The 14166-nt window shown below is 44.3% G+C and overlaps 1 protein-coding gene across 2 annotated transcripts in view; it reads right to left on the bottom strand.

Annotated features, from left to right (window-relative positions):
• Window positions 1-285: 285 nt before the first annotated feature.
• The window catches only part of FRMD1 (FERM domain containing 1), a 40353-nt gene continuing 26472 nt past the window's right edge, over window positions 286-14166 (bottom strand). For both annotated transcript variants that reach the window (XM_027686253.1, XM_027686264.1), the window contains exons 5-14: window positions 13490-13566; window positions 11656-11842; window positions 9271-9426; window positions 7816-7881; window positions 7541-7609; window positions 7177-7351; window positions 5104-5439; window positions 4835-4963; window positions 4039-4118; window positions 286-2007 (exon numbers count right to left, since the gene is read on the bottom strand). In XM_027686253.1, coding sequence (XP_027542054.1) covers window positions 1720-2007; window positions 4039-4118; window positions 4835-4963; window positions 5104-5439; window positions 7177-7351; window positions 7541-7609; window positions 7816-7881; window positions 9271-9426; window positions 11656-11842; window positions 13490-13566 — 1563 coding nt within the window. In that variant the 3' untranslated portion in view covers window positions 286-1719. The remainder of the gene's footprint in view (window positions 2008-4038; window positions 4119-4834; window positions 4964-5103; window positions 5440-7176; window positions 7352-7540; window positions 7610-7815; window positions 7882-9270; window positions 9427-11655; window positions 11843-13489; window positions 13567-14166) is intronic.

Genomic DNA, 14166 nt, shown 5'->3' with positions numbered 1-14166 from the left:
CCTCAAACACACAGCTAGGGTTTAGTGCTGGATTCATCTCAGAGGAAGTACAGCCCCTGATGCCACTTCAGCAAATGCAGAGGCACCTGCATGCTCTGTCTCTATACCACACTTGCATAGAAATAGTGAGATGATGACAGCTTATGGGAATGCAATTTACCATACAACTACTAAGTTTGCAAGCCCACCATCAAAGCAGCAGCTCAAACCTTCCTCATCGTGGTCTGGCTTTCCTACCCCTCCTGAATTTGTCTATCTTCAGCTTTTGAGTGATCAACACTGCACAACACACACTTCCTCAACCAGCAGAGTAGCATCCCTTGGCTTTTAGGATTTTCCAAAACACACCTGCAAGCTTGTCGAAAGCTGGGCACAGGTTACACCTACCTTCAAGTACAAGCTTCCCAAACGCTGTGAATTGATGAGGGGAGGAGGTACTGGGGAAAGATATGGGAGGAAATCAAACATCTGTTTATTTATATCTAACAAGGTAGCAGGATATTTTCCACACCAAATGCCTGAATCAAGCATCATTATTATTATTTTCCTAGTGAGAGCCAGCACAGCCAGCTCCACCACTCTCAAGATCACCAAACAAGTACCCTTAGTCTGGTACACAAACAGCCTACACTTCCACCATCATCAGCCCTGCAGCACCACACACACATTTTTGCATGACCTATCATGACTAAGTGGGACATAGTCACTCTGTCTGTCCTTACAAAGCAACTTTCTCCAGTCCATACTTGTCTTCTAAGCAGAGGAAAAAATTCTATGGAACAGATTTATTAAAAACAACAACAAAACAAGAATAACATAAAAGTATGAATCAAAGTAAGGGGTGATCATGTCTGGACAAATTCTCCAGTCACACTCCTGTCTTCAAAAGCCAGTCAATTAACACTCTTAACTTGTCTTCTGTACTCTCAGAAGCAGCCAAGTCATTTGTTTTATCCTCTCCCCATCTCCCCAAGGATATAAGCATTTATTTATCAATCTGCATCACAGCAATAGTAGACAGCTGAGAGACAGTTCCATTTGTTGCAGTAAATTAAAAAAAAAAAAGGCCACACATTGTATTTGGCTGGATGCTTACAACAAAACAAAACAACAACAAAGAAAAGAGGAATAAACTCCTGGCAGAGCAGGTCTTGCTCCCAGTGAAGCAAATAGGCAACTTGCGTTCATTATAACAGAAACAGGCCAGACACTTCCATACACACAGCCTTCCAAATGTGCTCAGAGTATATCCTGGCCTGACAGCTGTTGGCAGTGTTGCAGCACTGCAAACTCAAGACAGCCAAACTATCTGTACACTAGCATTAACAGACATGGACCACAAGAGAAAGGCAGGAAGATAAACTGACATAGACTTTAAATTTCTTTCTGATTAATCCATTTAGACAGAGTTTGCTTTACTAGCTCAGCATCAGTTTTGGTCCACTGTTTTTTGGTTTTTATGTTGGTTGTGTCACTGCTAATAGTGCAGGCCACTTCCATTTTCTGCTCAGATAGACACTTCCAATGTCAATGTTAAGTGCTACACTCGTTGATTTGCCCTGTAGTCAGGTCTGCAGAAGTGATGTCACTTACTGATACGGAGCTGAATAACAAAACCGTTCACAATCTCCTGCAAGAACCAGAGTGACATCACGTGTGTTAATGAGGTATATATTTCCATAATGAGCTGTTTCCTGGTATGGAAGAGCTCCAATCTCATTACACCACAAACTCCTCTGGGAGCTGGTCCTCTCCCAGAAGATCTAAGGAGAGGCAGTTCATGGACCGCTTCCCATAAAGGGCAGACTTGGTTTTGCAGTCCGCTGTGGAATAAACACAGCCATAGATAGACAGCTTATCCTCTAGGCTGCAGCCAAACGTGTAGCTGTGGGACGTGTCTGAAGACAGTGTGGCACTTAGTGGCGGGTGCTGGTGCTTGTAAAGGCGGATGTCATCCAAACTCTGGCTGTGCTGGTCCATGCAGCTCCTGCTTTTGGGCGATCTGACCTGCCAGTTCAGCAAGACATACGTGAATAAAAACAGTGAGCTCATATACAGACTAAGGATGCTGGCTATGCGTACTACAAATTTTCCAAAATTGTTCTTCCATTCTTTCAGAAGAGCCCCACCAGCCTTCTGAAGGATGTTGGCTTAATGAAGAAACTGTGAATCATTTAAAAATTACAAGTGCATTAAGCTGCCTTATCATGTTGAGCCAGATTCTGATCTGTTTGCACTGTGTCCAACACAATGGATGAAACATTTGACAGATATTGATACCTGAATGACCTGACACTTCTTGGTAGATCCACGCAGTCATCCTCGAATGGACAAACTGCACTTAAAACAAAACTACCCCATGCGCTTGAACACACTGAGTTAAGTCTGTTGAGCTGAAAGGAAGGTTCAAAAGGCAACCATGCAAACCAATGGGTTACCGTGTCCAATAATTGCAACACAGAGTTTCACTACATAACATCATTCTGCAAACAAGAGCAACAAATCAGCAGTAATTCCTAGAGGCAGCATCTTGCTATACAAGCTGTAGTGAGTCAGCCTCTGTGAAGGAATTATTGACCATTTGAGACATTTCCAACTTCACCACTTGTTTCTTGTCTTGCTCTGCCTCTTTAATAGTCACCTCTTAAATGCTGATAATAAGGCTGATTTTAGGAGTATCATTTTGAAACCAAGACACTACTTTTGCACCACAGAAAACTTCCTCCCAGTATCACTTCTCTCACTGCAATAGGAAGGGCAATAAAAAACCATCCCGAAGCAAACCCTGTGCTGGCTCAGCTGTACTCCCAGAAACAGGAATATGTTGCATGGTTCTGTTAATGCTAAGGAAACCCTGCAGCATTTAGTTACATGGCCTTGTAAGAAAGGTTTTCGTGGTTTTGTAAGGAGGCATCTAATATTTGATGCATAGAAGTGGCAGCCAGGTCTTTGCAATTGTATAAAAGTGTTGATCAGAAACATTTTTATAAAACAGGTGCCTCCCAGTCAAGTAACAGAGTAAGCATGTGTTGGTAACAGCAGTAACTTTAAAAATATTATTTTTAGCAAGATGCCTACTTCCAGCCTTGAGCTCTTAAGCTGTCAACTCAAATACAGGCATAAGTTCACTATGATTTGTACTGCATGGTCTTTACCTTTGGAAAAAATAACCAAGATTTTATTCAAATCTACTATAGCACTTTACAGACTATTTTGCTGATAAGTGAAAATTTCTTATTACTTTTGACTGGGTCCAGGAAGAAACATAAAATACTAAAAAAAAAGTCCTAAGAAGTGATTGAAATCCTTGTTCAGATTTTTACAATTCTTTCAGCAGATAAGGCCAATTTGGATTCAGAGAGAAAAGAAAATGTGGAGGCTTTTTTTTTGTTTGTTTTCCAAAACTCCACAACATTTCTACCCGAGTGGATGCAGCTATACTTTGAAAAGAGGCCTTCAAAAGACATTTTAATAAGACTTTTCCAAACAAAACTTATTAAACTATGTACTTTACTATATATAATTGCCCTTTCTCAAATGTTTGATGGAAAGAAAACTTCAACAACAAAGACTTCAGCACACACAGAGTATAATCACACAAATGATATAATAATTAGAGCTTGAACATCTGGTTTTGCCCCAATGTGATTTACTTCTGGCTTCAGGAGCAGGAAGATGATTAAGTTTGCAACCCACACCCAAACTGCATGGATCGTCTTTGCTCTGTAATCCACTGAAAATCTGGAAGTGGATTTTCCATTTCCCATCCAGAAACCTAAGGCAGACAATAACTGGCTTGCAAGATTTCCTCGCTGATTGTTCCAAACCTCTCTATAGTATTCTGAACCCAATGCTGCTCTCATTCTATTCCTGAGAGCAGTAGCAGGCCAACAGCTGGTTTTGATTACACCATTTAAAAATGAGTCAAATCCAGACCAATTCAGGTCACCTGATTTATAGCTGTCTCCATTACACTAGACCTTGGTTCAATGCCCACACACATGCCAGACCCTCCTGCTGAGCACCCCCCTCCCTTACCTGGTGAAGGGATTCCACGCTTTGGCCTCTCATTTTGATTAGCGTGACTTGCACCACAGACAGCGATCCATGATTTATAGCTGTAAAGCAGAAGGAGAAAGGGAAAAGCAATGCAGGTTTGAGGTTTTGTGGGCTGCAGAAAAGGGAAGTTGTTCTCACAGGCCACATTCAATCCCTGCTATCCTCTAAATATAAATATGCATCAGTAAGCACCCTCAGTGCTCCAGGAATTTTGCTCACAAGTGCTCCTTTTCACCTCTAAAGATCAATATTTAAAAACTTTTAAGAAAACAGTTTCTCACCAACATGTCCCATTTTCACCCATCTTGCTTTACTATAAAGGCTGTACGTCTTAAGGCCAGACAGCTCCTGTGTGATCCTATTGTCTAGCATTCCTGGTATCACAAGCCACAAAACTTTACCTATGAATTCCTGTGACTAGCCCATTTTTCTATGGTTGAACCCCTTGGCTGTTTTGTGGTAATCAAAATTTTAAAGCTAATTACTTCCCTAAAAAAGATTTACCTCAGTTATATTTTGGTCATTAACTGAATATAAACTTGGCACATTTGGAGAAGGGAGACTTTGAGGAACAGAAAGAAGAGCAGCACTGTACAACATGGAATGCTGCCCTTTAACCTCTAGATGAGCTGACTGCAAATCCTGTTGCAGAAAGGCAGTAAGTAGCACTGGCACTTGTTTGGAAGAAGGTAACAGTTTTCTTAGGTCCCTCGGATTATGCCTGTTGCTAGAGCCTTAAAGAACAGCACTGAGCAGTACCAGAATGCCATCTCACCTTGGCAGCTAGCAGCATCTAGAGGCAGAGATTCAACAGATTCTCCCACAGTGGCCTCCTCTAACTGGTCTCCCTCTAAAGGCTCATCTACAGGCATCTCCTCTGGCTCATCTACTGCCAGCTCAAGCTCTAGGAGAAAGAGAGCAGCAGGAGAGTGGTTAGCATTACACTTGTGCTCCAAGCTGCTGTACAGACTCTTACTCCCCATTCTCCTGCAGGAGAAGACAAAAGTGGGCTTAGAAGTCGCTCCATGTCTCCAAATTCTTTACCATCATCCCGAGTGTCATCATCAGCCCGCTGTTTGCTGCCAATGTCAATGCCAGAGCTACCGTAGCTGATGGTTGAGCTGCAAGATTTCTCTTTCCTATGCACCCGGTCAATGCTGAAGGGCTCATCCACCGACATTTCCACTGACACCCGGTGCCTAGAGTCAGCCTCGATGCCCGATGTGTGAGAGCTGCCATGGCTCCCTGTGGACTGGCGTGAGAGACGGTTATCCCTCTGGCTGCCCCCACTGCTCCCGCTGCCATGGGAGTTCTTGTCACATGGGTCCAGGTCCATGTCTAGTGTGTCACTGATGTAGGACTCTCGGTAGCGCTTCTTCTCTGGGGAAGAAAGAAGAGAGAAACCAGTGGGAACTTTATGCAAGACCAAAGGAAGGGCAGCAAAAATACTCAGTAAGTTTTGGGACTGGCACAACCTCACAACTAAGGAACAACTCCTGCAGCTACTGAACAAATAGAGGGACAGTTTTGTATTTTGTTTGCTCAGCAGATACTGGGATGCCCAGCTGGTTGTAAAAGAATTAGTCATATTCACAGTAAACCAGCATGTTCTGAATTAGAACAGGCACGTAGAGGCAGTTATGATACAGAAAACAGCAGGTTCCACAGTGAAGAAAAGGTCAACTAAAAATAAACAAACAAACAAACAAAAAAGAGAGCAGCTTACTTAGCTAATTTAAGTGCTCAATCTTTAAAACCAGATGCATTGGTTGATTCTTGAAATAGTCACCAACATGTGGAATCAGCGAAGAACAGAATCCCCATAGCTGGTGTTTATTAATGATTTATTATTTCTCCCATGGCTTATATGTGCCAAGGGTGGTCAAGAACTCCATGAGACCCTAAGAGACACAAAACCACCTAGGGCCTTTTACCCATAGGCACAATTGATCAATGAGCCTTTCTACAGGTGACTTGCACATGCCACTGTTTCCGCCTGCACAGCTCAAGGCCACTGTTGTTACCCCACTGAAGGGAAAAAGAAAGAACCAAGCTAGATGAGACCAAGGCCTTGCCCTGTAAACTGATTCCATACAACCAGCAATCACCACTTCAGAGATTGATGAAAGCTCCTTAGAATTAGTTGAGATGAGCAAGAACCAGAAAAGTTTCTTCCTGAGATCTACCTGGAAGGAGTCAGCCTATGTCCTTGGACAAGAGGACCAGCTACTCTTTGACTGCTACTGACTTTGAAAGTAACAATACAAGGCTTACAATTCAGAGAAGACAATGTATCAGTGGACAATACGAGGAACAGCAGTCAGGACAGAAATAAGAGAAAAAAGCATTCAGGTGAAGGGTAGAGGGAATTGTATGAAAGAAGGGCTATGTAATGCATTTAAAACGGTCACCAGGAAGAGAGAGGTAGGCTGAGAAGTTGTAGGAAACCCAGCTTGCAGAGCTGGAAAATGAAAGGGGGTGAGCTGAGAGGTGATGAGGTGAATGAAGTTTGCCTGCAAGGATACTAGGGAGTATTCTTTCGTGTTCAAATCACCGTTCCTACAGAGACCCTACAGGGACCCTATTAGAAAAGACAAATTCTGGGAACCCTGATCTGCTCTCAGGCTGTTTCTGGCACCTGCAACTCCTAGCTTTTAACTGTATGACACTACAGACTAAAGTGTGTGCAGTGTTTAGTAAAGGGCACTAAAAAAATTAAGACACAGGCTCACGATTTGTGCTTCTGCTTGAACACAAGATGATTTCATTCCAATGGAAAGCTTTTTATTTAAAATTATTTCCAGTCTGAAGCATGCATCATATGCACAAATTGGGAACACCGAGAGTAAGGATCTTCTCTTACTTAAAAGAAGATATTCCCCCTCTACTAGTCTCACACACTCATTCTTTCTGATCACAGTCTACAACGTGGGAGCCATAAACACTTCTCAGGAACAGACTTGAAACATACCTAACACCTCTGTTTCTCTCACTGGGTCCCTGATAAGTCAGAAACACCATTAATTAGATAGAGAGCAGCCACTGTGAAGCAACAGCAGAGCCTAATATGCTGTACTCTTCCCCTTACCAAAGTCATCTGGTTGTTCCTTAACATACCTTCAGCCTCCTCCAACTTTTGGATTTGCTTCAACACTGGCTGAATATTCAGAAAGAGCCGGTGACTGTTGCTGAGCAGCTGCAGCAAATGCCGTGACCTGAAGGGGCAGCCTGTGTAGTAAACCAGTTTTCTTGCAGAGGGCAAGCCATCTGGCTGGATCTCAAATTTTTTACCCTGCATATAGAGGAGAGATGCCAGAGAAATGAGCAAGAGCATGTCTCCAGCCACACAGCTACCAGAGATAGCTGTGGTTTTGTGCATGCAAGTGACAGGACTTGACATGGCAGTGCAGGCAGGCTGACAGCTTTGCCACATCCCAGGTTGACAGCCACTGCCAGATGGCCTCCATTCCGTCATACTCACCAGGAAGGCCAGCTTCCCAATGTGCGACCAGGGAAAGTCATAGAGGAGCTGGCGAATGTGATTCACCTCCTGCAACACATCAAACTCAGAGTGACACAGGGACTGGCAGGTACAGGGTGGAGTCAGCGATGTGCAAAGAATTTGCAAACAACCAAGAATTTGAGATATGTGGAGCCTGGTGTTCACAGGGGAGGCAGAGGAGCCAGTGAGGGGGGAGGACAGAGAGCTGGGCAGAGTTAATGCTACACCAGAAGGCTTTCACAGCAGTCTGTTACCTGATAGATGTGCATTCCTCTCAGGGTCAGGCCCAGGATAACTGTTGGTCGATCCTCCTTCTTATCCTAAAAGAATAGAAGAGCCTGGAGTCAAAGGTCAATCTACAAAGACCATGCCCTTGTTCTGGCACCTACTGCAGGAGAGGTAGCAGGACTCCTCATCAGGCAGATGCCATCAGCTCATTTGGTTTTTATTATGTTTGTAAAGAGCACCTTGCCTTGTTGACCCCTGAAATATCTACACCTAAAACCCCTTGTGCTGGGAGACTCAGGCATTTCACCAGCCCATGTCCTAGCTGCCCTGGACAGGGAATCCTGTAGCTTTAGTGATTTGAGGGCATGGACAATTACTGCTCTCAGAGGTACCTTGTAACCTCTCATACTGCCATGTGCTGTCTCTGCTATCCCCACAAACATGCACCATTCTCGCTCTCACCATTCTCCCCACAAACATGCACCATTCTCTCAGGTAACAGAGAGCCAAAAACAGAAGGGACGTCCATCCCCCTCTCCTTGCCATGGCACTGCTGTTCCCATCTAGGGATTTGGTAGATCTTAGGTGTCCCTTGGCTGGGGGTGGGGGGGCTAATCAATGCTCAAAGTTATGGGACTTTCCTTCTAACCTTTCAATCTGGGTTTTGAGAACAGGTGGTTTTACATGTTTGCATCTGGGTTGGAATTCTGCCCTGCTTGTAGCTCATGCTGTATCTTGCTATGACATACTTTGTCTCTGATAAGATTCTTCTGCTTGAAGACCAAAAAAAATATTATAAACTAATTCTTTCAGCCTCTCCTAGCACAGCAGAGTTAGGGAAAGGAAGACGTTTTTGTTAGGAGGAGAAGGAGGAAGAAAATTTTGGGGTAAAAATTTATGGGCTCACAGAGCTCAAACTTTGCATCACAACCACCTCTCCTTATCTGTCTTGCAAGAGGCAAGCCTTGTGCCATTATATTGCCTAATATTAGGCACAAGCAACAATCCAGGAATCCAAAACTGACATATAACTGAAAAAAACACCAACCAGTCTGACACGGTTGGAAAAGGAAGGGGATAAGAAAGTTGGAATGACTCAGTGTCACCTTCAGTTATTACATGACATTTGTATGAAAGCTGGCTGACCTCTTGTCATTATTTCAATGAACTTCAACAAGAAAAAAAAAGGCTTCTCTGATTTTCCTGGTGCAATTCTACCTACAGGCATGGACAAAAATTAAGTTTTGCCATTCCTGTGGCCAGTTTCTTGGCCAAGAAACAAAACTAAATTCCAGCTATATCTGTATATTGGCAACGGATTTGTTTGTGGGGACAGGCCTCATTGGCTGAGCATTTTAGATTTGTTTGGCCTCTCTGAATAAGAGGCAACCATCCCTCAAAAAAACAGAAAGAGAAAAATGCAATGGTGCACTCAATTAATGATGCGAGAGAAGTTCAAAATAAGAAGCTCTTTGTTTAACCTTCTGCAGCCTGTAGAAGTGGACTGGCACATCTTCCAGTAGGCAAGACTCCTTAATGAACTTCAGAACTGCTTCCTTAGTGCTGAGCCCTTGCTGTTCTCGGTGCATCTCTGGGGCATGTTTCAAGATGTAGTCGCTCCCCCTCTTCGCAATTATCTAAACCACAAAGAAAACAAACAGGTCAGCAACTCTTCAGCGATCCACATGGGAGGCAGTTGTGATCAACAGCAAAGCAGAGACTGGAGGTGGAGGAGGCTCATATATTCCCTCAAGATGCTAGTCCACATTCACTTCTACCTCCCTGGAGGATAAGCATTTAAACCAGCCCAGATGACACTGATGTCTCCAAACAGATCCTAGATGGCAAAATTGTAACAGACCAAGCCCACAGAGGTCAGGTCAGCTCTTCTTACTTTTAAGTATTGGAATTAGTTTTCCTAACTCTTGGCATCCATAAATGTTTATGGGCAGATAACAAATATTGCCAACACAATCAGCAGCAACATCTCCAAACAGGGCAGAAATACTAGGTTTTCCTTTTAAGACCTGAAACTACACATTAGGCTTACTTAGCATTTCCATTCTCAAAGGCACAGATAACACTATCTCAAGGCATTTTTTAATCTATTGGGAGTGGTTGGCAGGCACGTGGCTCTACTAAGCAGTAGAAAAATCTGCACTGGGCCTTTTGCTCTTGCCCTGTGGGTGCCCAGTTCCCCTGCTTGCCCACATGCTCTTTCCATATAAGCCTACAGGGTGGCCCTGACCCCTCCCATGCCTGACTGTCCCCTTTCAGGCTGTAAGCAGCAGTGACAGATAAGAGGTACATCAGCTGAATTCACAACATATCCCACCACTGGGGACATTTAAAACTAGATTGCACCAGGTACCTGAGAATATCCTGCCAGAAACAACCAGTCCTGGCTCAAAACAACCAGACTCCATCACCACCCAGTTCCCACTTCCATTTTATATTAAAACCCTTGTTTACTCTGTTTGGTAACACCTCTGCCCTCCTCTGCATGCCTTGACAGATTAGTTGCTCTCCCACGAGGAAGGCTGGCCTCGATGGAGGACAGCATCATTGCCATCAGCTGCAAAATGTCAGCAGAAGGAGACGTGCCAGCTCCACAGTTCAAAGCTGGGTGGGTCGGCCCAGGGCAGCACTGCCTCTCCTCACTTGCACAAGACTTGGGGCAGCCCTTGGCCAAATGATATGAAGCACGTGTTGGAGGAAGAGATTGCGTTGGAGGAGGAGGAGGAGATCTCTCACTATCTCCCCATGGGAACCCAAAGGCAGGGAGAGAAGCGTCCCCACGCCTGCCAGATTTCAGTGTTTATAATGATGTAATGAATCACCCACGTACTCGCTTGGGATTGTGGCTCAGCACAGGTGAGCCAGGCTTTGCCCTGGCCTTTGCAGTGTTTGCCAAATGAGCAATAATCTGTGATAACCCCTTTAACTGCCTCAGAAACAGCACACACGAGACCCACCTTTTCCAGCACTTCATTAGCTACCTCCTGACAGGCAACTCATAACAAAGAATGGCATGGGATGAGGGCCTGTTGTCTAGGACAAAGGGGCATTTCTGCACAGCAAGGCAGGCAAGCCAGGATTTGTGCATAATGGAGACTATCAGCCTTGCTTCCCCAAGACAATCCCTGTCACCTTCTTCCCAAAGCAGGTGACAGTGTCGTCTTTCAGGGGAGATGCAGCTTGCCTGGGACAGTGAACTAATAGAGCCTTAGCTAGTTTGCCTTCATTTGACAACTAAATCAGCTCTTGGCTTGAAGGGCACAAGTCATGTGCACATGCTTATAAACAAACATGCAAACTCATTTCCAGGCCTTTCCTTTTCCTCTTACTGCAGTTGAGCCAGAGATTAATGACAAAGCAAGCACAAGAGGCACTGCACAGCAGTACTACCCCTTAGGGTTTGGATTTATTCCTCCCTGAGGCAAGCATTACAGAGATGGGAACAAAGGACAATGGACTTGGCTTCCAGGCCCAGAGGTTTTCTGGAGAGCTTAGGTTGTGCAGATCTTGCTGATGTACCACTACAAACACACAACCCTTTAAGCCATAGAAGAGTTAAACAAAGACAGCTGCATTGTCAGAGTTATTCATGTAACACCAGCACATTCCCTCACCAAGGAAGGATGTAGCACCCACCTTACTGAAGAATGAGTCCAGGAAGAACAGGCACTTACCTCCAGTGGAAAGACAGGAGATATCTCCCGAGGGAAACTCAGGATGATACTCTACCCCTCTGCCTGATCATTGCAGTGGGAGTTGGGGAAGTTGCATGGCTGCATTAGGTACCACCCTGACACAGCTCCTCTGTGTGTACAATCTGTTGACAGCAATATTCCCCCCAAACTTACCCATTGTGGGAAATAAGCCTGAGGTTCAAAATATTTGCCAGCATGGACCTTCTCTCTGTAGTTGCCCAAGTCTGCCTGTAAGCTGTAGGCAGCCAGCAAGAAGTAGATTTCTTCTTTGTGATTGCAATGAGACATAAGTACTTGCTCTTTGAGATGGCAGTAGTAGAGCTGCCGAGCCACCTTATCGCTGCAAAACACAAAGGCAAATTTACCTGAAGAAGAAAGTTCAGATAAGGCCCCTCAAAAACATCATCCTGCTGAGAAGAGGGATTAAACTTTGACATGTCTGGTGTGTGCCAATGCCACCCTGATACCAGTTATGTGTGCGTAGGGAGCACCAAACCAAGATCAAGGTCTTCTCCCACTAAGTGTTGCACAAACATGGGAAATGGTAGCTTCTACCTTGAGGAGCATGAGATCTAAGAAGTTAGGGCAGAAGGTAGATGAAAGAAAAATCACGCCACACCTGTTTTGGAGACTGACTACAACCAAACACTTCTGTTTCTCTGAAAAGCCTGTAGGAGCCAGGAGAGTCAACTCCCTTGAATTCCCAGTCCTGTTGCTTGCACACCTGTCCTCCTTTCCCCTCTAAACTTGGCACTGCTTTATTATTTCACCTTGCCTTAGGCTTAAGATACTTTTCAGCAGCTAATTCCCTGCAAGGTAGATCAGAAGATATAGGAGCCTTGGGCTTATTTTTGTCTTCTTCCTCAAGCTGCTAAATTGGGATGGTCCGATAAGGCATAATAACTGTAGTGCAGCATTGATAACCCACACACCCCCTGCTCTTAGAGCTCATGGAAAGCAGGCTGCTGACATGTGCATATAGGTGAGGTGCTGGACACTACAGACTGCTTGTAAAAGTGTGTGTGCATAGTTTGAAGGGGCCAGGTAACTACCTCTGCACGGCTCCACACACACCTCTCCAATTAAACTACTAGTGCAAGAGAAAGTTGCTTGTTATGCTGAAGGACATATACATCAGGAGCGGCAGAATAATATGTAATCTCCCTTTGTACATAAGAGCAAAATGAAATAAGAAGCACTTATCAGCCAAACAGAGTCCAGAAGAAAGACTCCCCTGTATCCAAGAAAGAAAGACTATGGAGAGAGAAAACCGCAAGCTTTGTTCAAGATGAGAACAAATGCCAAAAATTTGGTAAAGATTTTAATCCACCTAAATGATCCCAGCTCTTAGCTTGCCCCAGGGTCAGAGCCACACCAGAAGTGCTGATGCAAATTAACTCTGTCAGTTGTTCATTTTTAACTACCTCATCCTTTGTTCTGTACCGTGGGTGAGGGTGGTGCTGTTTTGAGTGCAGCCCATATTCCATGTGAATGGACTCCAAATGCAAAACTCTAACTTATGAAGTAATTTCTTTTGTCCATTTACAAAGGTCCATTTCCAGGAGTAGACTGCACAGAGCACTGCTCAGATACAAAAAGCACATCCAAAATTGTTAGCAAGTGCTTTAGAGTATAAGTAACTATTTTTGGTATATCCATCTGATGCTTTTCATACAACCAAAAGACACAAGCAAAAGAGTGCTAATCGTGTTTTGATAATGTCGTCATTCAACCTGCTCTCTAAACACAGATGGAAATGCAGTCACCATTTTCCTATGGATATGGAGTATGCTTCAGGCAGAAAACATTCATAGCTGGATGAGGAAGTCTGTGAAGGTCTTAAAAAAAAATTCTTAAACAGATTTTTTAAGGTTATATCTGTGAGCTCACGGAGAGATGAGCTTAACAAAGAAACTTTATTTTTCTTGCCTTTTCAGAACACAATGAATAATTCAAAACACAGTAGCTACCGCAGAAGGGAACTTACCCTATTACTCTTCCATTTTCTACGTAGTATTGTACTCTAAAGAACGCAACAAAAGGAGGGCTGAATTTCTCTGTTCCCTGGAGCAAAGACAGAAGACAAATTATGAACAGCATCCAAAATTCCTGTTCCCTTGTCTGGTAATGTTCTCTTCTCCCAAGCTCACTACCCACACTGCTTTTAATTTTCTACTCTTCGCTCTTGGCAAGTTCTAGGGGGGAATCTGACTGTCTTGGAGGCTCACAACAATGAGGCATCACAAAACATTCAGACAGGCTGAATCACAAAATATCCTATGAAGAGAAGATGATTTTTGGATAAGAGGGATGAGTCCCAGTGTAGCCTGGGGACACCCAGCCTGGCCCAGAGTTACCTAGCTCAGCACCTGGCAGCACCAGATGCGTTAGTGCTGAACACAGCAAGTCTAAATCGGCCTCCCTCAAAGCACCAGGCAAGGCAGCAGGGCAGCATGCCATGCTGGCATGGCTGTGGCATTTACAGGGCACACCTAGGAGTAACCAGCCATCCCTGTGCTGCACCACACCACTTATCAAGGACACATGTGCTGCCGTGTTCAGCATTTACTGCCCGAGGCTGAGGCGCACCAGCCTGATATCAGCTCTGAGCCTTTTGTTTGGCAGGGCTTGTGTTTAGTTATTCACGTGTTCCTGCAGCCACAG

Source organism: Neopelma chrysocephalum, unplaced genomic scaffold (assembly GCF_003984885.1).
Source record: "Neopelma chrysocephalum unplaced genomic scaffold, ASM398488v2 Primary Assembly neopelma1_23, whole genome shotgun sequence".
NCBI lineage: Eukaryota > Metazoa > Chordata > Aves > Passeriformes > Pipridae > Neopelma > Neopelma chrysocephalum.
This window is presented reverse-complemented; position numbering and strand designations above follow the sequence as displayed.